This window comes from Microcaecilia unicolor, chromosome 3 (genome assembly GCF_901765095.1).
Source record: "Microcaecilia unicolor chromosome 3, aMicUni1.1, whole genome shotgun sequence".
In the NCBI taxonomy this organism is placed as follows: Eukaryota; Metazoa; Chordata; class Amphibia; order Gymnophiona; family Siphonopidae; genus Microcaecilia; species Microcaecilia unicolor.
The window spans coordinates 32,730,022-32,754,999 of NC_044033.1; the positions used below are offsets into that span (position 1 = coordinate 32,730,022).

The window sequence follows — 24,978 nt, forward strand, 5'->3', positions numbered from 1 at the left end:
TCGGAACCCCCCCCCCCCCCCCCCCCAAAAAAAAATAGGAACCACAAATTGAAAAACTAGTTGTTTTTTTCAGAACCAGTATAGCTACCAGAAAGTTGCACTCTGTACTATGCACCCCAAAATACATAATGTCAGCTCAAATGAAGAGGTCCTCAATACAGTGAGTAGCCTAAGCACCAATCATGTTTAAATTTCCACCTCTCTGAGGCAGAGGCACACGCTCTTGAATGTGCGAATACAATCCTTTCAATTTGGGAATATTTTCATTTGTGAGATATGCATCAGAGCTCATGGGACAATTTCAAGAGAAAAATGCAACGACCCGGGTGTTTACAAATGCAGTGGAAAAGGCAAATCTTCACTTGTTTCATCAAAGATTTTTCTAGTAAATTCTATGACAAAAACTTGTGGAAAAAAAAAGAGGTTTTGTGGACAAATTTGTGGCCAGTTTTCTGTGAACAGTGTCACACAGAGCCAGATAAAACCCCAGTACAGTAACAAGCCTTCCTCACAGCCGATTCATTTTGAAATAAACGTGCACATGTATTTTAAAGCACAGCAGTGAGCTTCAATGTATCCCTTGACAACGTCAAAAAAGTATATTATAGCACAACATTATTTGGAGTAAGAATTCACATTGTACTGGATCGTATTGCCATAAACTAGAGAAATTCCAAAGTAATTTTATTCTAATGATTTTGCAAACTCAGCATAGTCAATGTAGCCGTCATTATTTTTATCATCATCTTTTAAAACACCATCTATTAAGCCAATAAGCTCTTCTTCATTGCTTCTAAATGCTCACCAACCTCCTACAAAAAAAACAAAAGGCAAAAAACATTATAAAGGAACATGCTCAACATTGCACAGCAATTATCTAATCAGAGCATCTAATGTGCAACTCAAGAGCCAAATGTGGCCCCTTGACCACAGGATATGGCATTTGAGATTTTTAGCCCCCCCCCCCCCCCCCAAAAAAAAAAAAAAAAAGTTTACCTCTTTTAGCTTCCACACATGGTATTGAAACATTGCTGAGCTATTTAGTGAATATTAAATTATTCCAGAATTCACAGATTATAAATCACTTAACCCTCCATTGCCCCATGTAGCTGCATTGAGCCTGCCCTGAGGGGAAAGCGCAGGGTACAAATGTAACAAAATAAAATAGATACTATTGGAGATTCTACATGGAATGTTGCTACTATTGGAGATTCTACATGGAATGTTGCTATTCCACTAGCAACATACGTGAGAAGCAGAAGCCTGCGTGGCCACACTGGTGATCTGCAAGGGCCGACTTCTACATGGAATGTTGCTAGTGGAATAGTAGCAACAGTGGAGGAGTGGCCTAGTGGTTAGGGTGGTGGACTTTGGTCCTGGGGAACTGAGGAACCAGGCCTAACAAACAAACATGTTTTTAAGGCTTTGTAAAACTCCCAGCAAGTGTTATTCGAAGGAAGATTATTCCAATAGCGAACAGCTAAGAAAAAAAAATGATTGAGAAAAAGCAGCTTTAAACCGCACATTTTCTGTTGAAGGAAAATCTAACCGGAATTACATTTTCTAGAGATTGTCCTCTGGTTGTCTGTAGGCGTGCTAACGTTTTTAGTTTAGTGCGCGCTAATGATAGAGTGGCTTAATAAACAGGGGTCTATGTAATTTTGGTATAAGCGTTTTTGTAGTTTGTTATCCCACGAGGTTGCCTCTGTATACTATACTTCTTATTTCTATAGCGCTACAACACCTCCATACCGCAAGATGAGGCTTTAGATGTCATCTTTTTGGCTTTAGAGTTTAGATCATGACCACATCAAGCACCATCGAAATTTTTGTTGAAACTGGGCAAAATTAGCAATGAAAGAGAATTTTTCTTTTTTTGTAGAACAATAATACTTACAAATCCAGGCGTTGTGTATAATATGGCCGCCCTTGCTCTCAGTAAAATACAGGTCAATGGCTCAGGCTAAAGAGCTAGGCCTCTACAAGCAAATGGCTCATAATAAGAGCTGGGCTTCTCTTAAAAATCCAAAGTCATCTCTGATACAAAATACATTTTTCTGCAGCAAGCTGAACAGAGTTCTCAGGGAGCTGGCATGGGAGGGGGTCCTTTGCTCTTATAAACATGCCTGGGACTGGCATCGGTGAAGAGTCATGAACGATGTTTTGGGTTAATGAAAGTAGATAAGGGGGTAGATGTACGTAGTTAGAGAGTACTCAGAGGGAGGGGGGAGCTGAGAATAGCTGAGAAGAGCAGAGTGACCGATGAAGTCATCTCGCCACCTGTGCTTTGCACCCCTTTTGTGTATAGTTGGAACCTGGGACCTAATGAAGTCACCCTTATCGGTTCCTTATCAACTGATAAGGGATAGCAAGTTCTGCTGACAAAGCTGGATCCCATTGGAATCCATTGGGTTGAGACAGTATAAAGGAAGCACCCCGAGAAGTGTAAGAGCAGAAGGAGAGACAGAGAGAGAGAGACAGACGCAGATACAGAGGCAGATGCTGATGGAGGAGAGAGACAAGAGTACCATCGAGAGCTGATGTGTCGTGTGATTCTGTTCCACTGTATGATTGACTGAATTGCTGGTATCCTCATTATTGGGTAATGTATCAATGCTAATTAATACTAATAAACTATATCTTTTAACTAATTAAAACTGGGTTCCTCTTTAAATACAGACTTAGCTACGGCTGAATCTGTACCGAACTGCCATGAGCAGATTCAAGGTAGGGGAAAGCTAGATATTTGGAGGGCATATGTAACTTTGCCCAGAGAGATGACGGGCCACTGCTTCCGCTGCCTGATTAGCAAAGGCAGATTCTGAGAAAATAAACAGTTGCAATGGCAGCAACCTTTGCACCATTTATCTAAGTTTAAACAAGATTAGTTTTCTTGCACTCCCTTTGCATTTTTCAGTTGGCGTAGGTACATAACAACATTTTCATCCTTTGGACTGGCAATGAAAAATGATCTAAGCTCCTTCACCCATTGGTTAAATTCATGTAATGAGCATCTTAATTTTACAATGTCATGTTCCTATGACATAAGTACATAAGTAATGCCATACTGGGAAAAGACCCAGGGTCCATCGAGCCCAGCATCCTGTCCACGACAGCGGCCAATCCAGGCCAAGGGCACCTGGCAAGCTTACCAACGTACAAACATTCTATACATTTTATTCCTGGAATTTTGGAGTTTTCCAAGTCCGTTTAGTAGCGGTTTATGGACTTGTCCTTTAGGAAACCGACCAACCCCTTTTTAAACTCTGCTAAGCTAACCGCCTTCACCACTTTCTCCGGCAACGAATTCCAGAGTTTAATTACACGTTGGGTGAAGAAAAATTTTCTCCGATTTGTTTTAAATTTACTACACTGTAGTTTCATCGCATGCCCCCTAGTCCTAGTATTTTTGGAAAGCGTGAACAGACGCTTCACATCCACCTGTTCCACTCCACTCATTATTTTATATACCTCTATCATGTCCCCTCAGCCGTCTCTTCTCCAAGCTGTATAGCCCTAGCCTCCTTAGTCTTTCTTCATAGGGAAGTCGTCCATCCCCGCTATCATTTTAGTCGCCCTTCGCTGCACCTTTTCTAATTCTACTATATCTTTCTTGAGATGCAGCGACCAGAATTGAACACAATACTCAAGGTGCGGTCGCACCATGGAGCGATACAACGGCATTATAACATCCTCACACCTGTTTTCCATACCTTTCCTGATAATATCACTTTTTTGGATGTTAAGGTAACACAGAAGAATAAAATGTTCTTAACAGACGTTTATACTAAGTCCACAGATAGAAACACACTGTTGGAATACAGTAGTTGTCACCCCAAAAATCTCAAGGACAGACTTTCTTTTTCACAGTTGTTAGGTGTAAGGAGAAACTGTTCAGAGGACAAAAGTTTTTAAGAAACAGGCTAGGTACTTGACGGATAAGTTTAAAGCAAGAGGATATCCTAGACCAGTATTTTTTAAAAAGCTTACAAAAGGGCAAAATACAATAATCGGGATCTGTTGTTACACAGTACAAAAACATCTGTTGAGGAAGATGACATCATGACCTGTGTTTTGTAATATTTTAGTGATAGTAGAGAATTGGTACAAATTCTGAAGAAAACTGGGAGATTATGCAATTACATCCAGTGATTTAAGAATGTTAACTTAAGGGCTGTTTTCTCCAGGAGTTGCAATTTACAGAAGATTGTAAGTCCCTCAGTTGGTTACAAAAATATAGATAGAATCATAAGTCATTACAAATGTGGTTCTTGTCAGATTTGTGCTTTAATAGTTCAAAATAAAGTAGTCAGAAATCCGAATAATGGAAAATTATATTTTTTTGAGGTTTTTCACAACACGTAAAACAAAATTTGTCATTTACAAAGTTGAATGCCCACGTCAAATTGTATGTGGGTATGACCACTCATTGCTTGAGACAACTCATGTGCGATTTAAATCTAATTTCAAAAGGCGAGAACACAGAAACTTATGGTGCAACATTGCATAAACTAAAACATACTTTTGAACAACTGCGTTGACACTACTTTAACACTGTTCAAGCCAACATGAGAGGAGGTGACAGAGTAAGTTGTTTAAAGCAAAGGGAAACTTTTTGGATACGCAGATTAGATTCTCTAGACAGTACATGCAAATCTCCCTCATGCATATTCATTGCAAATATCCTGAAAACCTGAATGGCCAGGTGATCCCTAAGGTAAAATTATGCCTTACCTGCTGATAATTTTCTTTCCTTTAGTAGCAGCAGATGAATCCAAGAACTATCCACCACCAGTTCTTGGATTCATCTGCTGCATATGCTAAGGAACCACCGATTTAGTTAAAGATTAAAATCCTATTTGATATATACAGTGCATTTTGTCCAGCAAAAAAGGTGTCGGTACTCAATGCTAGGCCACCCTTCCAGGGTGGTGTGATCACTGAGGGACCCACCCCACAATAGCCAGGTCCCCTGCAACCAGTCACAGAATCTATGACAAGGCAGTTTGTGTGTAGAACCTGAGCTCTTTCATTAAAACTTGGGTCCATGGGTCAATTTTAGAAGAAAATGGAAAAGGTGCCGGTACTCAGTACCCCCAAGTACCCCCTCAAAAAAAGCCCTGGATATACATATATTTAAAAAAAAAAAATCCTGAAGTTCCTAGTTCTTCTCTCAAATTACTTAGGGGTTTACTAAGGTGCACCAACGGATTTAGTGCACACTAAATGCTAAGAAGCACATTTTATACCCAATGGCTTCTTGGCATTTAGTGTATGCTAAATCTGTTAGCGTACCTTAAAAAAGGACCCTTAATCTGGGTGAAGATCTGGAAATTTGGAATTAGGGGCCCTGTTTACTAAGGTGCGTTAGTGTTTTTAGCGTGCCTACACTTAGCACGCGCAATAACCATGTAGGCACTGATAGGGCTATTGTAGGCACGTGCGTGGTTAATGCACGTTAAAAATGTTAACGCACCTATAACGCTGCTTAGTAAACATGGTCCTAAGTATGGGAGCTGCTGAAGGAATAATCTGATGATCCCCGAAAAACTGAATGAACAAATAAGAGTGTATTGAAATTGAACTGTGGTAGATAAAAACTGGAGGTCTGGGACGGAAGTTTTATATACTGGTAAATAGTCCCCACCCTAATATTTAAGGTCTCTAAGTTGATTTACCTAAGTACTTTATGACATTTTTGGGGTACTTTATTAGTACTGTATTACAGTTTCATACAGCAAAAATACACTAAAATATAAGTGGTATATCGTTTTATTTACTTATTTTATCTTTGGGGCCCCTTTTACTAAAAGTTGTTAAGTGGGAAAATGTTTACCATGAAATTGTTAAATCAATTTCCAGTAATTTACCATTTCCTGCACGCTAAGCACACATTATCTATTCTCCAAAAGCATATTTTCTGAGGGGATGTGCCATGGGCACAGAAATGTTATTCACATAGCATGTTATGATAATTCTGCATTATTCAGGTACCATGTACTGAACGTGGGAGCTCCTGGCATGTCCTAGGAGGACGTAAGTGCTCCCGCGTTATTTACTGTAGCCACGTGTTAATGACAACATTAGCGCACGACCTGAAAATAAACAAAACAAAACAAAAAAAGGCCTTATTTTTCTGACATTAATTATGTGCTTCAGGAAAGCTCCACATTAAAATGTGCTGTGTCCATTTTTAACACACTGTAGTAACAGGGCCCCTTTGCTGCCTTGAATGAATGGCAGTTTACAAAGATTTCAATTTAATTTTGCCATTCAACTGAACTTTTTAGCTTTTTTCAAAAGTGTATGAAGTAAAATCTGCAGTCGGAGAGTCTGAGTGGAGGAGTGGCCTAGTGGTTAGGGAGGTGGACTTTGGTCCTGGGGAACGGAGGAACTGAGCTCGATTTCCACTTCAGGCACAGGCAGCTCTTGTGACTCTGGGCAAGTCACTTAACCCTCCATTGCCCCATGTAAGCCGCATTGAGGCTGCCATGAGTGAGAAAGTGCGGGGTACAAATGTAACAAAAAAAAAATTTATATATACAGTATATATATATATATATATATAAATTTTTTTTTTTTTTTTTGTTAAACACTGGGCAATGCAGTTAAAAAAAAAAATTTGGATACTCAACAGTGATATTTAGTCCACTGTCAGAATAACTTAGGATGGCCACTGTCAGAATACCTTAGGATGGCCCTTGCTGTCCTGACTTATCTTGCCAGTGGATTGAAATCGCCATTATCTGGATAAACCGCTGGGAATACCAATGCTGGGGCAGTGAGCAATGATTCAGTGGCACCATCCAGATAATTCCCACCTGCAGGATCTATCCTGACAGCAGCTTTTAAATATCAGGCCACTGTATATATATATATTAGAGCTGAATTGATAAATGCAAGCTGGCATCCATGCTACCAATAATCTAGAAAGAAACCGGGCCTTGTTTACTAAGACGCGCTAGTGTTTTGCGGCATGCATAAAATTAATGCGCGGTAAACGCTAGACACCCCCATATATTCCTATGGGTGTCTTTAGCGTTTTTTGGGGGTTTTTTTGTTACATTTGTACCCCACGCTTTCCCACTCATGGCAGGCTCAATGCGGCTTACATGGGGCAATGGAGAGTTAAGTGACTTGCCCAGAGTCACAAGGAGCTGCCTGTGCCTGAGGTGGGAATTGAACTCAGTTCCTCAGAACCAAAGTCCACCACCCTAACCACTAGGCCACTCCCCACTGTTGATACTATTTGAGAGTCTACATGGAATGTTGCTATTCCACTAGCAACATTCCATGTAGAAGTTGGCCCTTGCAGATCACCAATGTGGCTGCGCAGGCTTCTGCTTCTGTGAGTCTGACGTCCTGCACATACGTGCAGGACGTCAGACTCACAGAAACAGAAGCCTGCGCAGCCTTCTACATGGAATGTTGTTAGTGGAACAGCAACATTCCGTGTAGAATGTCCAATAGTAGCAACATTCCATGTAGAATCTCCAATAGTATCTATTTTATTTTTGTTACATTTGTACCCCGCGCTTTCCCACTCATGGCAGGCTCATGCGGCTTACATGGGGCAATGGAGGGTTAAGTGACTTGCCCAGAGTCACAAGGAGCTGCCTGTGCCTGAAGTGGGAATCGAACTCAGTTCCTCAGTTCCCCAGGACCAAAGTCCACCACCCTAACCACTAGGCCACTCCTCCACTCAGTGCGCCTTAGCACAGCTTAGCAAACGGGGGCCCTATGACAGATGTTCTTGTGAATATTATCGTCAATCTGTGTTTTAACATTTGAAAAGTTGGCACTTATCCTTCCCCTTCTAAGGTTATTTGGCTATTTTATCAGTGTTTGGCTGTGTATCTGCATTTCTTGCATACTTTAGGTCTTAACCAACGCCATTTTATTTTCTTCATACAAATGATTTATCACCATATATCACCGGGATCCTTGTATACTTTAAAAATGTAATACTTTCAAAATAAAAACACACAATAGGAAGCCAACTGGAATACAGCAACTGGATGCTACTTTTGGTGACTTTGTGCATGGCAAAAAGAAACAGGAAAACTGTTGAGGTCTGGTTTTGGACTTTACAAATGCTAGAACACAGATTCTTCAGTCATATTTGGCTTGGGAGGGTTTTGTTTGCTTTGTTTTTTGTTGTTGTTGTTTTTTTTTTTTTAATATTGGCTACTGTAACAGTCTCTTGGAACCACCATTTAACATTCTGAATTAACAGACATGGTCAGACCCAAAACATTTGGTCTGGTTGCTATCCCCTGTACCCAGTGGATACGCACCAGATGGAACCATTTTTTCGAATGAGACCCAAAACACAAGGACTTGTGGCTCACCTGTCTGTGCACGTGGGAGATTGCTGTGGCAAGTTCCAAACCATCCAGCAAATTATTGCCATCATAATCGTGCATTTTAAAATAGTGGAGCTGCAATTCTTGTGAGCTCATCTCAGCTTCTGGTTTTTCAATGACACCTTCTAAATGTTCCATAATATGGCTAGAAAACAAGAAAATCAACAATCAAACTGGACTTCGCGGGAATCAGATTTAACATTTTTAATATAACAGTGCTACCAAGTATTACTAGAACATGTAAATGCAGCAAAAACAAGAAATGTATACGTGCTTTATTGACAATTCCTCCTAATATTCTTTTTGAAAACGATGGCTTCAAAGATGTTAGGTTAATGAGGCCAAAGCTTTGGAATGGATCTCGCTTTGGAACTGCATTCCCAGGCACATTTTCCAAACTTTAAGGGTAACTTGAAAATCTAGTTATATAAGAGAGTTTTTAAGGTTTAGTAAATCACTGAGATAATGGGGGAAGGTGGTTGGGGGTCTATAGCAGTGGCATAGCAAGGGGGGGGGGGGGCGGGAGGGGCAGTGCTCCCTGCCAGCCCCCCCCCCCCCCTTGGCGCATCGACACCCCCCCCCCCAGTGCCCACCGTCCTCCATCCAACCAGCTCCCCCTACCTTTTAAAAAAAAATATCGGAATCCGAAGCAAAGCACCTCACGCCTGCACGTAAAAGAAATGTGCAGCGTCTCATCGGGCCTTCTCTCACTCTGTCTGTCCCGCCCTTGCGGAAATAGGAAGTTGCGTCAGCGGAGAGTGGGACAGACAGAGCGAGGGAAGGCCCGAAGAGACGGTGCACATTTCTTTTACATGCAGGCGCGAGGCGCTGCGCCTCGCTTCGGATTCCGATATTATTTTAAAGGTAGGGAGCTGGTTGGACGGAAGAGGGTGGGTACTGGGTCGGGGGGGGGGGTGTCGATGCGCCGAGGGGGGGTATGTCATTGTGCTGCACCCGGGGGGGGGGGTGCAATGGCGAACCGCCCCGCCCCGGGTGGCAGCCCCCCTCGCTACGCCACTGGTCTATAGGTAAAGAAATTCTGACTTCAAAATTCCATCAATAAACCAGGGTCATCTTATCTACGGGTCATTCTCAGTGCCATAGTACTTGCTATCGTTAGTTTCGTGGAGACATGGTAAACAATGGCTGTGCTGAAGTTACTTCAGACAGTGTTTCCCTAAGTCGGTCCCAGAGTACCCGCTTGCCAGTCAAGTTTTCAGGATATTCACAATGAATATGCATGAAATGCCTCCATTATATGCAAATATCTTTCACGCATATTTATTGTGGATGTCCTTAAAAAAAAAAAAAAAATCTGACTGGCAAGGGGGTACTCCAGGACCGATTTGGGGAAACTCTGCTTTAAACAACAGAGCTAGTGCTATATATGTCCCTGGTGTAGGAAGCACTCTTAATTCAGGGTGAGCCTGGACAGTGTTCAAATTAAAGCGAGCAGGTTTGGAGGAGGTATGCAAGTAAGACTGGGGAGTGGTAAAAATAAAAAAGTATGATTGTTTAAAATTTGTAAATGTTCTGGCCGATTTAAAGTTTGTGCAGAGCTTATATACTGAGAGGAGGGCATACCTGCAAGGTAGTATGCATGACAATTATCAGCTGACCTGGAGACAGCTAAAAGCCACGGATTGAACGTACTGCTTGAGCTATCAGCCAAAGAAGAATTTTAGCCGAGATGGTTTATTTATTTTTGTTACATTTGTACCCCGCGCTTTCCCACTCATGGCAGGCTCAATGCGGCTTACATGGGGCAATGGAGGGTTAAGTGACTTGCCCAGAGTCACAAGGAGCTGCCTGTGCCGGGAATCGAACTCAGTTCCTCAGTTCCCCAGGACCAAAGTCCACCACCCTAACCACTAGGCCACTCCTCCACTGTTGCTATCTGAGATTCTACATGGAATGTCTATTCCACTAGCAACATTGCATGTGGAAGTCGGCCCTTGCAGATCACCAATGTGGCCGCGCAGGCTTCTGCTTCTGTGAGTCTGACGTCCTGCACGTACGTGCAGGACGTCAGACTCACAGAAACAGAAGCCTGCGCAGCCTTCTACATGGAATGTTTAGTGGAATAGCAACATTCCATGTAGAATCTCCAATAGTATCTATTTTATTTTTGTTACATTTGTACCCTGCGCTTTCCCACTCATGGCAGGCTCAATGCGGCTTACATGGGGCAATGGAGGGTTAAGTGACTTGCCCAGAGTCACAAGGAGCTGCCTGTGCCTGAAGAGGGAATTGAACTCAGCTCCTCAGTTCCCCAGGACCAAAGTCCACCACCCTAACCACTAGGCAACTCCTCCCCTGTTGCTACTATTTGAGATTCTACATGGAATGTTGCTATTCCAACATTCCATGTAGAAGTCGGCCCTTGCAGATCACCAATGTGGCCGCGCAGGCTTCTACATGGAATGTTGCTAGTGGAATAGCAACATTCCATGTAGAATGTCCAATAGTAGCAACATTCCATGTAGAATGTCCAATAGTATCTATTTTATTTTTGTTACATTTGTACCCCGTGCTTTCCCACTCATGGCAGGCTCAATGTGGCTTACATGGGGTAATGGAGGGTTAAGTGACTTGCCCAGAGTCACAAGAAGCTGCCTGTGCCTGAAGTGGGAATCGAACTCAGTTCCTCAGGACCAAAGTCCACCACCCTGGTTGGTGTGGAGAGTTGGCAAGTAAAACTGATATTTTTTTAAAACCAAAAACACACAAAAAAAACGTAAATCAGGAGTGTGTGTGGGTGCTGAGAGACACTAATTCCTGAATAAAACATTCTCCTTGGACAGGAAGGGTGCATTATTTGTGAAAATATTTCTCTAGGACATTCTGCTTCAGTGAGCTTGCCAAAGTTTAGATTGAGAGAGTGGTGAATAAAACTGAGTTGAAGACTTGTCAGTGAAGGATAAATATATATAATTTTTATGGGTGTTTTTATTATAATCCACCTAGTGTTTAGTCAGAATATAAATTAATAATAAATACTGAAATTGGATGATTAGGTTTTTTTCCTTCTAGCTTTGTCTTTTCTGACCACTGTTGAAATCTGTGAAGCTGTGGACTATGGGAATGGGGGGAGGGTTGGTGGGTTTGGCAAAGGAAGGGGAGAGTGAGAGAGAGACACCGCGAGCATAACATTGGATCCAGAGGTGGAGAGGAAGCAATATGGGTCACAGCATTTTTTTTTTAGTCCTAAAACTGCCCTTAACTTACACACAAGTATACACGGTATGTGGTTTTTTTTTTCTTTGTAGATCGTCTCAAGTTTTTTGGTTTGGCATGTCAAAATGTGGTAAAGTAAGTAAACAAAGAGTACTACTGTTTAAAATGCAAGACTTATAAAATGGGATAATAGGTATCATTTTAAAACTACTGAACAACCTAAAAAGATGCTTTCAAAGGTTTCCACTACCCAAGGCTGTGTGCACGCACACAGTCCTGGCTGCTTAGTTAATAGGTTTAGTTTTCTTTTTCTGATGGCTAGAATTCAAATAGATAGTCACTTATTTGGAAAATTATATGTCACCTTACCAACTGAAAAGTCATCCAAAGCAGCTTACACATTAAAACATCCTATATAATAAAACGCACCTCCAACATTCTGAAGCCGAGAAAGTGAAGTCTTCAAGCCTTGAAGCGTTCCTGCAACGTTCCAGAACTATGTGTCGTCAGTTGAGGAGATGGAGCCTTACAGAGCGCACGAATGCTTCAAAAGGCTTGAAGGCTTCACTCTCTCACACACTCACTCTCTGTCTCTTACACTCTCTCTCACACACTCTGACACAAACACACACTCTGTCTCTCTCTCTCTCACACATACACACTCCATCTCTCACCCACACACTCTCTCTCAAACATACACACTCTGAGGAAAGGGGGGCATGGAACTCAGAGGGAAGGGGGGACCAAGAACTCAGAGGGGAGGAGAGAGAGGGAGAGGAGAGGGAGGGAGGGGGGCCTGCACCTCGGACGGAAGGGGGGCCTGGAACTCGGAGCCCCACACACACACACTCACTCTGTCTCTCTCACACACTCACTTTCACACACTCTCTCTCTGACACAAACACACACACACTCTGTTCGTCTCTCTCTCACTCATTCTCTCTCACTTACACTCCATCTCTCACACACTCTCTCTCTCTCTCTCTCTCAAACATACACACTCTGTGGAAAACCTTGCTAGCACCTGTTTCATTTGTGTCAGAAACGGGCCTGTTTTACTAGTATAATATAATTATCATACTGTACCAGCCCACTTCTCATTGGCAGAAGAAACGTTACATACTCTTTGTCTTGTACCATATTCTTGTCAAAGTGAACATTTGCGCGATTCCCTTCTTCCACCTTAACATGCAGGTGATCCTGGGCAAAGGTTGAACGGAGCCACAATAGAGACAGTAGCAAGCACAGCAAACAGACTTCACAAATCCTGTGGGCTACCATGATCTTTAAGAGCCTGAGAAAGAAAAAAAGAATCATGAAAAACAATGAGCAAAACACAAAAGGCAGGGAGAAACAAATGAACCAACTTTCCTAAGTGGAAACAGGTTACAGGATATCATGATTGGTTTTAGCATCTCAAGCTAGCAAAGTTTTGAGAAAGGCAAGAAACCTCATAAGGGATGGTAGGGTGGTGGACTCTGGTCCTGGGGAACTGAGTTCGATTCCCGGCACAGGCAGCTCCTTGTGACTCTGGGCAAGTCACTTAACCCTCCATTGCCCCATGTAAGCCGTATTGAGCCTGCCATGAGTGGGAAAGCGCAGGGTACAAATGTAACAAAAATAAAATAGATACTATTGGAGATTCTACATGGAATGTTGCTACTATTGGACATTCTACATGGAATGTTGCTATTCCACTAGCAACCTTCCATGTAGAAGGCTGCGCAAGCTTCTGTTTCTGTGAGTCTGACGTCCTGCACGTACGTGCAGGACGTCAGACTCACAGAAGCAGAAGCCTGCGCGGCCACATTGGTGATCTGCAAGGGCCGACTTCTACATGGAATGTTGCTAGTGGAATAGCAACATTCTGTGTAGAATCTCAAATAGTAGCAACAGTGGTCTAGTGGTTAGGGTGGTGGACTTTGGTCCTGAGGAACTGAGGAACTGAGTTCGATTCCCACTTCAGGCACAGGCAGCTCCTTGTGACTCTGGGCAAGTCACTTAACCCTCCATTGCCCCATATAAGCCGCATTGAGCCTGCCATGAGTGGGAAAGCGTAGGATACAAATGTAACAAAAATAAAATAAAAATAATAAAAGAATTAGTCCCAATTATCGAAGACTTCTACAGAGAGATGAGTCTTGAAGCCCTTCATAAACCTGTCTATGGATATCTCCAATTTAAGGTATTTTGGAAGTGCATTCCAAAGGCTGGGGCCTGAAACAGAGAAAATGGAATCATGGGTACAAACGTATCTAGTTTGGTGAAAAGTTGGGAACGACTAAGTGGTTCTGCTTTGAAGACCTACATTCCCATGCAGGACAGTATAAAATCAAAATATGTGGCTAGAAAAGTGGATTGTTGGATTGATGAGTCTGGAATACAGTTAACAGAATTTTATAGGCAATCCAACGGGTAACGGAAGCCAATGAGCAGCCTTAAAGAGGAGGGTTATGTGATGGGATATGATCAACCTTTTTCTTATTTGTTTTGAGAAGTACTTATACATGTTTTACAGGGAAAATGTTCAGCAGATGACAGAAATTAAACTGTAAATGACAGGTATTTATTATAGCAGGGTGCAGTTGTGTGTTAACTCCACAATGATGGTATATGTTTGTGCAAGAAAAAAAACACAGCAATGGAAGGAAAATAATTTTTTTTTGTTACATTTGTACCCTGCGCTTTCCCACTCATGGCAGGCTCAATGCGGCTTACATGGGGCAATGGAGGGTTAAGTGACTTGCCCAGAGTCACAAGGAGCTGCCTGTGCCTGAGGTGGGAATCGAACTCAGTTCCCCAGGACCAAAGTCCACCACCCTAACCAGTAGGCCACTCCTCCACTGTTGCTACTATTGGAGATTCTACATGGAATGTTGCTATTCCACTAGCAACATTCCATGTAGAATCTCCAATAGTATCTATTTTATTTTTGTTACATTTGTACCCACGCTTTCCTACTCATGGCAGGCTCAATGCGGCTTACATGGGGCAATGGAGGGTTAAGTGACTTGCCCAGAGTCACAAGGAGCTGCCTGTGCCTGAAGTGGGAATCGAACTCAGTTCCTCAGGACCAAAGTCCACCACCCTAACCGCTAGGCCACTCCTCCACTGTTGCTACTATTTGAGATTCTACATGGAATATTCCACTAGCAACATTCCATGTAGAAGTTGGCCTTTGCAGATCACCAATGTGGCCGCGCAGGCTTCTGCTTCTGTGAGTCTGACGTCCTGCATGTACGTGCAGGACGTCAGACTCACAGAAACAGAAGCCTGCGCAGCCTTCTACATGGAATGTTGCTAGTGGAATAGCAACATTCCATGTAGAATCGCCAATAGTATCTATTTTATTTTTGTTACATTTGTACCCTGTGCTTTCCCACTCATGGCAGGCTCAATGCGGCTTACATGGGGCAATGGAGGGTTAAGTGACTTGCCCAGAGTCACAAGGAGCTGCCTGTGCCGGGAATCGACCTCAGTTCCTCAGGCCCAAAGTCCACCACCCTAACCACTAGGCCACTCCTCCACTGTTGCTACTATTTGAGCTATTCCACTAGCAACATTCCATGTAGAAGTCGGCCCTTGCAGATCACCAATGTGGCCGCGCAGGCTTCTGCGAGTCTGACGTCCTGCACGTATGTGCAGGACGTCAGACTCACAGAAACAGAAGCCTGTGCAGCCTTCTGCATGGAATAGCAACATTCCATGTAGAATCTCCAATAGTAGCAACATTCCATGTAGAATCTCCAATAGTATCTATTTTATTTTTGTTACATTTGTACCCCGCGCTTTCCCACTCATGGCAGGCTCAATGCGGCTTACATGGGGCAATGGAGGGTTAAGTGACTTGCCCAGAGTCACAAGGAGCTGCCTGTGCCAGGAATCGACCTCAGTTCCTCAGGCCCAAAGTCCACCACCCTAACCACTAGGCCACTCCTCCACTGTTGCTACTATTTGAGCTATTCCACTAGCAACATTCCATGTAGAAGTCGGCCCTTGCAGATCACCAATGTGGCCGCGCAGGCTTCTGCGAGTCTGACGTCCTGCACGTACGTGCAGGACGTCAGACTCACAGAAACAGAAGCCTGTGCAGCCTTCTGCATGGAATAGCAACATTCCATGTAGAATCTCCAATAGTAGCAACATTCCATGTAGAATCTCCAATAGTATCTATTTTATTTTTGTTACATTTGTACCCCGCGCTTTCCCACTCATGGCAGGCTCAATGCGGCTTACATGGGGCAATGGAGGGTTAAGTGACTTGCCCAGAGTCACAAGGAGCTGCCTGTGCCGGGAATCGAACTCAGTTCCTCAGGACCAAAGTCCACCACCCTAACCACTAGGCCACTCCTCCACACCATTGCATATCTATTTATCGGCTTTCTATTTTACCTTTCTGGTCAAAACTGCCTATAGTGGTACACAACAAACAGCAATGAATTATTAGCTTTTATAATAATCACCCTACTATAAAATCAAATAAAACGTAACAATAAAATAATTGACACCAGAGTATTTTACACCAATGCCTTAAAGCCACTGCCAAGAGCCATCAGATTATCCCATGCAAGAATAGCCTCAGGAAATGTAAATCTAAAATGGTTTTAATGCATATTATTGTGTTAATGCTGCTTAGCAGTTTAAATATTTTTAATTTTCATATATAAAACAGCTAATGCAAACAGACCAACAATAACAAGGTGCACGAAATGTCAACAAATCAAAAGGTAGGTGGAGAGCCTGGTTGTTTATGATGCTCTACCAAGATACATGAATATGGTAGAATATACCCCCAGTTCCCAAATCCTCCTCCCACCCCATCACTCCCTGTCTTGTCTTTATCAGAATGTAAGATCTCATAACAGTATGGCCTTATGAGTCACCACCGCAAGTTCAACTCATTAAGAATTAGGCTACATGCCTGAGATGGCAGATGTTGAAGATAAAGTCCCCAAATGTTCCACAAACGTATCTTGATTATTTATTTTTTTAATTTTATTTTTGTTACATTTGTACCCCGCGCTTTCCAACTCATGGCAGGCTCAGTGTGGCTTACATGGGGCAATGTAGAAGTCGGCCCTTGCAGATCACCAATGTGGCCGCGCAGGCTTCTGCTTCTGTGAGTCTGACGTCCTGCACATACGTGCTGGACGTCAGACTCACAGAAACAGAAGCCTGCGCAGCCTTCTACATGGAATGTTGCTAGTGGAATAGCAACATTCCATGTAGAATGTCCAATAGTAGCAACATTCCATGTAGAATCTCCAATAGTATCTATTTTATTTTTGTTACATTTGTACCCTGCTCTTTCCAACTCATAGCGGGCTCAATGCGGCTTACATGGGGCAATGGAGGGTTAAGTGACTTGCCCAGAGTCACAGTAGACAGGCATCACGGGATTCCATCACCATTAAATTATGAAAGAGACTCTTCCATTGCCAAAAGGTAGGTATGTGATCCAACGTCCAATGTTGCAGGATGCATTTTTTGCCAATAACACAAGTTTTATAAATCAGGAGTCATTCCCATCTAGTAAGAGAGCCACAGGGCTCCATTTTACCAAACATGATCGCCACTGGAGATGGTATAATAGCCTTTCCTAATATCAATTCTAGAAAATGTAACAGCCTGTTCCAGCATCTTTGTACCAATGAATATTGTCAAAAAGAACGAGACAGACAGGGTATTATCACAGACACCACATTTAGAGCAAAGTGCAGAAGGGAGTGGAGGAGTGGCCTAGTGGTTAGGGTGGTGGACTTTGGTCCTGGGGAACTGAGGAACTGAGTTCGATTCCCACTTCAGGCACAGGCAGCTCCTTGTGACTCTGGGCAAGTCACCTAACCCTCCATTGCCCCATGTAAGCCGCATTGAGCGGGAAAGCGCAGGGTACAAATGTAACAAAAATAAAATAGATACAATTGGAGATTCTACATGGAATGTTGCTACTATTGGAGATTCTACATGGAATGTTGCTATTCCACTAGCAACATTCCATGTAGAAGGCTGCGCAGGCTTCTGCTTCTGTGAGTCTGAGTCCTGCACATACGTCAGACTCACAGAAACAGAAGCCTGCGCGGCCACATTGGTGATCTGCAAGGGTTGACTTCTACATGGAATGTTGGAATAGCAACATTCCATGTAGAATCTCAAATAGTAGCAACAGAGGAGGAGTGGCCTAGTGGTTAGGGTGGTGGACTTTGGTCCTGGGGAACTGAGGAACTGAGTTCGATTCCCGGCACAGGCAGCTCCTTGTGACTCTGGGCAAGTCACCTAACCCTCCATTGCCCGCCGCATTGAGCCTGCCATGAATGGGAAAGCGCGGGGTACAAATGTAACAACAACGACAAAAAAAAAAAGTTACACAACCAACATAAAATGTCTGTTTCTGGGAAAAATATGCTCTGGTAAGTATGCGAAACTGGCATTCCCGATGCATGGCATTATGAATCTTAGCTGGAATTTGCATTATGGCAGCATACAAATCTGTCCCTTTTAAACAAATCCCCAATTCTTCATTCCATTTAGCTATGACAGTATCATAATTCTTCACCTGCAGATTCCCAGAGTGAGCAAAGAAAGCGTCTAAGACCTCTACGGCAAGGGCCTTTCAAAAGGGTATTAACATAATATGCTATTTGTGAATATGCAAATACGTCTGTGCTAGGAATACCCAAGGTCTGTTGAAGTTCAGGAAATGATTTGAGTTTACCATCTATATATTAAGGAGATCAGCTACAGATAAAAGGAGTGGCCCAGTGCTGAAATATGGCATTATCCAGCATTCTCCAGTCCTGGAGTGAAATATCAATTCCCCACAATAGGCAATAGATCAGTTTAGGTGCATTCCTGGGAAAATAAGGGTAGAAGAGTTTGCCAAACAGTCTGCATGGGTTTCAAGAGGACATGGTGTCCAAGCACCGGAGTTCAGCTTACCACTTGTAGCATGCAACAGGTAGTGGGGAATGTAAGGGCAAAAATAGGTTTCATTCTATACTCCTCCGAATCCCTCACCCAACCACCCCTAGCCCAGCCCCCAAAAGTCTAGTTTAATTTTAGGTTTCTTCCCTCTCCAGCAAAATTGTGTTAAATTGCAATGCAGGGTCCGCAAATCATGTTTTGTCATCCATATGGGGATATGCTTAAGAACATAAAGCCACTGGGGGAAGATGATCATAAGGTAAAGGCTTATACAAATACAAATCAATCTATTCATCCAGCTTCTCCTATATAAGCATGCAACTATGGAATGCACTACCAAACGCTGTGAAAACAACGCAAGACCTATCGAACTTTTGGAAGCCACTAAAAACTTACCGGTTCAAAAAGGCATATCCGAATGATCCAACTTAAATGCCTGAACCCTGCAACACAACGAATCTAATACTCGAAATGAACATAACATAACTGTTCCTCCTTTCCTTTCCGATTCCATAATATGTCTGTCACACATGATCTCTACCATGATATCACTATGTACCTGTCATACCGGAACTGGCGAGGTGCTATGTAAGCCACATTGAAACTGCAAATAGGTGGGGAAATGTGGGATACAAATGCAGCAAATAAATAAATACATAAAAACATAAGGGTTACCATACTGCGTCAGACCAATGGTCCATCTAGCCCAGTATCCTGTTTCCAATAGTAAAAAAGCCAGTTCACAAGTAACTGGCGGAAACCCAAATCGTGGCAACACTACTATCAATCCCAGGGCAAGCAGTTGCTTCCCATGTCAATAGCAGACTATGGACTTTTCCTCCAGAAACTTGTTCAAACCTTTTTTTAAACCCCGATACACTAACCGCTGTTACTACATCCGCCGGTAAAGAGTTCCAGAGCTTAACAATTCATTCAGCGAAAAAATATTTCCTCCTATTTGTTTTAAACACTAAACGCTGTTACTACATCCTCCGGTAAAGAGTTCCAGAGCTTAACAATTCATTCAGTGAAAAAATATTTCCTCCTATTTGTTTTAAACATATTTCCATGTAACTTCCTTGAGTGTCACCTACTCTTTGTACTTTTAGAATGAGTAAAAAAAAAAAAAAAAAAAAAAAAATCGATTTACTTCTACTCGTTCTACAACACTCTGGATTGTGAGGACCTCAATCATATCTTGTCACATCCGCCTCTTTTCCAAGTTGAACAGCCCTAACCTCTTTAGCTTTTCCTCACGAGAGGAGTTCCATCCCCCTTTATCACTTTGATTGCTCTTCTTTGAACCTTTTCTAATTCCGCTATATCTTTTTTGAGATATGGCGACCAGAACTGTATCGCTCCATGGGGCGTTCGCACCTTGAGTATTCAGTTCTGGTCACCATATCTCAAAAAAAGATATAGCGGAATTAGAAAAGGCTCAAAGAAGAGCGACCAAAATAATAAAGGGGATGGAACTCCTCTTGTATGAGGGAAGGCTAGAGGTTAGGGCTCTTCAGCTTGGAAAAGAGACGGATGAGGGGAGATAATGATTGAGGTCTACAAAATCCTGAGTAGTGGGTAAAAGTAAATCAATATTTTACTCATTCCAGTAGTAGAAAGACATGGGGACACTCGAAGAAGTTACATGGAAATACTTTTGGGCAGACTGGATGGACCGCAGTTGGGCAGACTGGATGGACCGTATAGGTCTTTATCTGCCGTCATTTACCTTGTTACTTTAAAACCCTTGAACAAAAAACGAACAAAACAAAGAAACACACACCCAGGCCTTCAATCATTTCCTTAAAAAAGTAAGTAATGGCTCTCCCCCCTCAAATCTTTTTTAAAGCTGATTTCCAAAGACCTCCCTCTAGTATAGGAGTTCTCAACTCAGTCCTCAAGACAACTTGCCAGTCAGGTTTTCAGGCCATTGATGATGAATATGCATAAGAAAGCCTTGCATAGAATAGAAGTAATGCATGCATATTTCTTGGATGCATGTTCATTGTGAATATCCTGAAACCTGGACTAGCTAGGTCTGTCCCAAGGACTGTTTTGAGAATTCCTGCTCCAGAGGTCAAATAATTAACTATTAGAGGTAACAGTCTCAGCAAATGCAGCTGAAAAGAGCATAATGATCGCCCTGAATATTCTGTTACTCTGTCCCCTCTGGGCACCTATATATATACCATGAAAGAGCTTTTTAAAATTAACTCTGGCAGCCAATTAACTCCAATTACACAAAACAGGAGTAATAAGATCATGTTTTTGTATCCTGCTCACCAGTCTTGCTGACATCATTTTATAGGAGTTAAGGGATGTTTCATCCACACTCCACACTTTAGTTACTCCTTGAGCAAGTGAATTACAAAATCTAACATATTGGTCACCAAAGCATGCACAGTAATAGTCAAATCCTTCTCCAAAATAGAGACTTTACAAATGGGTCATAAAGGCAGTAATGTAGGAATGGATCTGTTCCCGAAATTGGCAAGCCAACAGATAAAATTTATAATTAATGTTCATTTGTATTATGTATCTCCATGAACTGCCTGCAATAACTGAATGGAATGTCAGGGAATTTTTCCACCCTGAAAACTATATATAGATATATATACACACACATATATACACATACAGTGCACTCCATTTAAGTGCGCGTCGGATAAGCGAATGCTCTGTTTAACTGCATGCCGCACTCAGTCCCGTTTTTGGCACCATCAATTTCTATGGGGACAAACTTCAGTTTAGCGCACCACCGATAAGTGCAAGATTCGCTTACATGCATGGTTCAAGACCACTCCTCTGCAGGAAAGACTCCGCATAAGCGCGCGCATGGAATATGGAAGCCGATTGGCGCATGACAACCGAGATTTCAAATTTACCGCCGCTTTAACTGCCACAGGCAGAATAAGCAAAAGAATGTTGTTAGAGTGTACACTGGGGTCGTCGTCGCGGCAGAACTGTAAGACTAACACTGGCTGAACGAATAGAAGTTCTTAAAAAATTAGAAAACAAAGTCAAGCATCTATTGCTAAAGAATATGGTGTCAATCCCAGTCAAACTTCACGTGTCTTGAAGCAGAAAGACCAGCTTCTGGAAGACTGGCAAAACAATACAAATCCACAACGGAAACGAAAATGGGCGGGAAAAGCTGAGGAGGTAGAAGATGCTCCTCTTCGGTGGTTTTCTCGAGTCAGGAGCAGACAGTTTCCTGTCAGTGGTCCACTGGTTATGGAGAAAGCTAACCAGCTAGCTGAAAGTCTTGGACTAACTGAATTCAAAGACACTGTTGGATGGTTGGAAAGATGGAAGGAGAGGAACAGCATAAAATTCAAGAAACAGCATGGTGAGAAACAAGACGCTGATGACTTTGGTGCTGAAAATTGGGTTGTTTCAGTTCTTCCTACCATCTTGAATGAATTTGCACCTCGTGACATTTTCAATGCTGATGAAAACGGTCTCTACTGGCGAGCGATTCCTGATGGAACACTTGCATTCAAACATGCCGAAACTACTGGAGGTAAAACGTTGAAGGACCGACTGACAATCCTCCCTTTGCTGCAATATGGATGGGAGTGAGAAGTTGCAACCCCTCATCATTGGAAAGAGCAAACAGCCCCGTTGCTTCAAGAAAGTTAAGCAACTTCCTGTGTCATACGAGGCTAACGTAAATTCATGCCTGACTGGGGAAATTTGGAAGCAGTGGCTAAAGAAGTTAGACACTAGAATGCAGGCACAAAAGCGTCAGATTTTGTTGCTTTGTGATAATTGTGCTGCACACAGGAATGATGTCAGGCTAACGTCAAGGCAGTCTTCCTGCCACCAAACACTACCTCTCTGATCCAACCTATGGATCAGGGCATAATAGCCAATTTCAAACAACATTATCGGGCTCTTGTGCTAGGTCGTCTGATGAGCGTTATAGATGACCAGACTGGCAAGATAAACGTGCTGTTGAATTGGCTTGTAGTCTATCACTGTTGGATTCCCTTCATATGCAGAAAGAAGCCTCTCTGAAAACACCACCCAAACTCTCGTCCACGCTCTCATTACCTCTCGCCTTGACTACTGCAACTTACTCCTCACCGGCCTCCCACTTAGCCATCTATCCCCCCTTCAATCTGTTCAGAACTCTGCTGCACGTCTCATATTCCACCAGAACCGATATACTCATATCACCCCTCTCCTCAGGTCACTTCACTGGCTTCCGATCAGATACCGCATTCAATTCAAGCTTCTCCTTCTTACCTACAAATGCACTCAGTCTGCTGCCCCTCACTATCTTTCTACCCTCATCTCCCCTTATGTTCCCGCCCGTAACCTCCGTTCACAGGATAAATCCCTCCTCTCAGTACCCTTCTCCACCACCGCCAACTCCAGGCTCCGCTCATTCTGCCTCGCCTCACCCTATGGTTGGAACAACCTTCCTGAACCCTTACGCCAAGCCCCCTCCCTGCCCGTCTTCAAGTCATTGCTTAAAGCCCACCTCTTCAATGCTGCGTTCGGCACCTAACCCTTACCGTTCAGTGAATCCAGACTGCCCCAATTTGACTGCCCCTATCGGACCGACCGTTCACTTGTCTATTAGATTGTTAAGCTCTTTGAGCAGGGACTGTCTCTCTTTGTTAAATTGTACAGCGTTGTGTAACCCTAGTAGCGCTCTAGAAATGTTAAGTAGTAGTAGAATCATGTTACACAGGCAACCATTGTGAACTGCTACAAGCAGGCAAGCTTTGTTAAGGATGTGGAGAGGGATGAAACAGATGCATCTGTTGCAAACGCGTCAGATGAACAGGTATTGACATCCCAGCCGGTGTTACTGAAGAGGAGTTTCATCTCTACGTAGCTGTTGATTACGATCTACAAACAGCTGACGTCAGCACTGATGTCGAGATATGCACCTACACGAAAGCAACAACGGCTGATGATGAAACAGAGGATGAAATGAGCATCGAGGCACATGCTGATGAAATTCAACAATCTCCTCCTGTCACTTTTGCAAGAGCACTGGAGAGTCTCAACACCGTGTGGGCCTATCTGGAGGCCACTGGATGTCAGTGCTATGACAGTTTTTACCGTCTGGCAGACGTAGTCTATGTACAGAGGACTATAACTTATTACTTCAAGCAAGCTTAACGTCAGTTAACGGAGACTGTATACTGTATGTATAATAAACAGTACTGTACATATGTTTATCAGATGTCAAGCTTCTTTGGGTCACAACGGTTAAGTGCACGCTTCGGTTAACTGCATGCATTTCTTTGGTCCCAGACCCTTGCACTTAAGCAGATTGCACTGTATATATATTTATCCAGGTTTAATTTCAGCCTATGTTTAAATAGCCTCCAGTCGTTGATTAAAATTTGTTAATGCTACACTGTACTCTTTAGGTACAAAGGCCACTAATCCATGAAAAACAGAACTGCACATTAAATTCCTTGATTCTCTTACCTAATGGTGACAAATTGAATAGATAGAGAGATTAAACAGACCCCTACACATATCGCTAAGGAGAAGCTGTGAAAAAGGAACTTTTCAGTGTAGTGTTCTCACTCAGAAAATAGGAGATAAAGCAAGTCAAAGCTCCCCTCCAATTAATTCCTAACTCGAATTTGAGTAAACAAAAGATTATAGTGCATGGTATGAAACAGTCAAAAGGTCCAGCTGGATCAAAACAGCTTCAGCCTTGATCAGTGTACTTTCTGGATTCTTCTTCCACATCATGAAACCAGACTTGGGGGGGGGGGGGGGGTCTCCACAGACACAAAAGACAAATGAAAAAAAATATATATATTTATTTTTAGGCAATGGACAAAAAACTGGAGACAAAAAAAAGAGGGAAATTATTTTAAAAATATGGGAGAATTGTTTTCACGTCAGTTCAGAGGAGTGGAACACACAAAAGTGAAGGGAACTGACGAGACCGCATAAACCATTTCTACGCATAAAAGTATCCTAAGGGAGTGCTTTTTAAAACTCTATAAACACACTTGACTTATGTGTCTGAATTTTCTTGATGGTGGGTTCACTTTTCACCTCCCAATAACAAGGTACTTTATCTTCTGACCAATGACGGAAAAATGTCCCACTCTGACTCCTGTGTCATTAATCCCACTGGCTGTCTCTAAACACAATTCACTGGCAGTACCGTGAACTTGAAGATTATAGAAACGGAATAGCATCTTGTAGATTTCTAAAGCACTCTGTGGGTTCTGTTTTGTCTGTTTTTAAAATCTGAAATATTTTAAAAATACATTTCTAAACCAACCCTCTTCCTTTCAGACACTGCTCAGGAGGAAATGGCGAAGCAGCCTGCAACGCCATCAAAGTGAAATGAGATTATCAAACGTTAACATGCAGAAAACACAAGAGCAGCATGCCCAGTCTCAGAGATCATGCGGGTTATCAGAATTTATGTACTCTTGAGTGCTTGCACAATTCCTGGGCTTTCTGCCAGAGCCCAGCAGCCACTACCTTGCTGCAGCAGTTTGAAACAGATGAGAAAACACTC

General features: G+C 42.7%; 1 protein-coding gene across 1 annotated transcript; it reads right to left on the reverse strand.

Annotated features, from left to right (window-relative positions):
• On the reverse strand, nt 1–24,755 carry MCFD2 (multiple coagulation factor deficiency 2). The gene is given in 5 exon segments (XM_030195818.1): nt 1–779; nt 782–812; nt 8,352–8,511; nt 12,667–12,837; nt 24,736–24,755. Coding segments are annotated over 4 exon segments (444 nt in total). The 5' UTR covers nt 12,825–12,837; nt 24,736–24,755; the 3' UTR covers nt 1–684.
• Nucleotides 24,756–24,978: the final 223 nt, after the last annotated feature.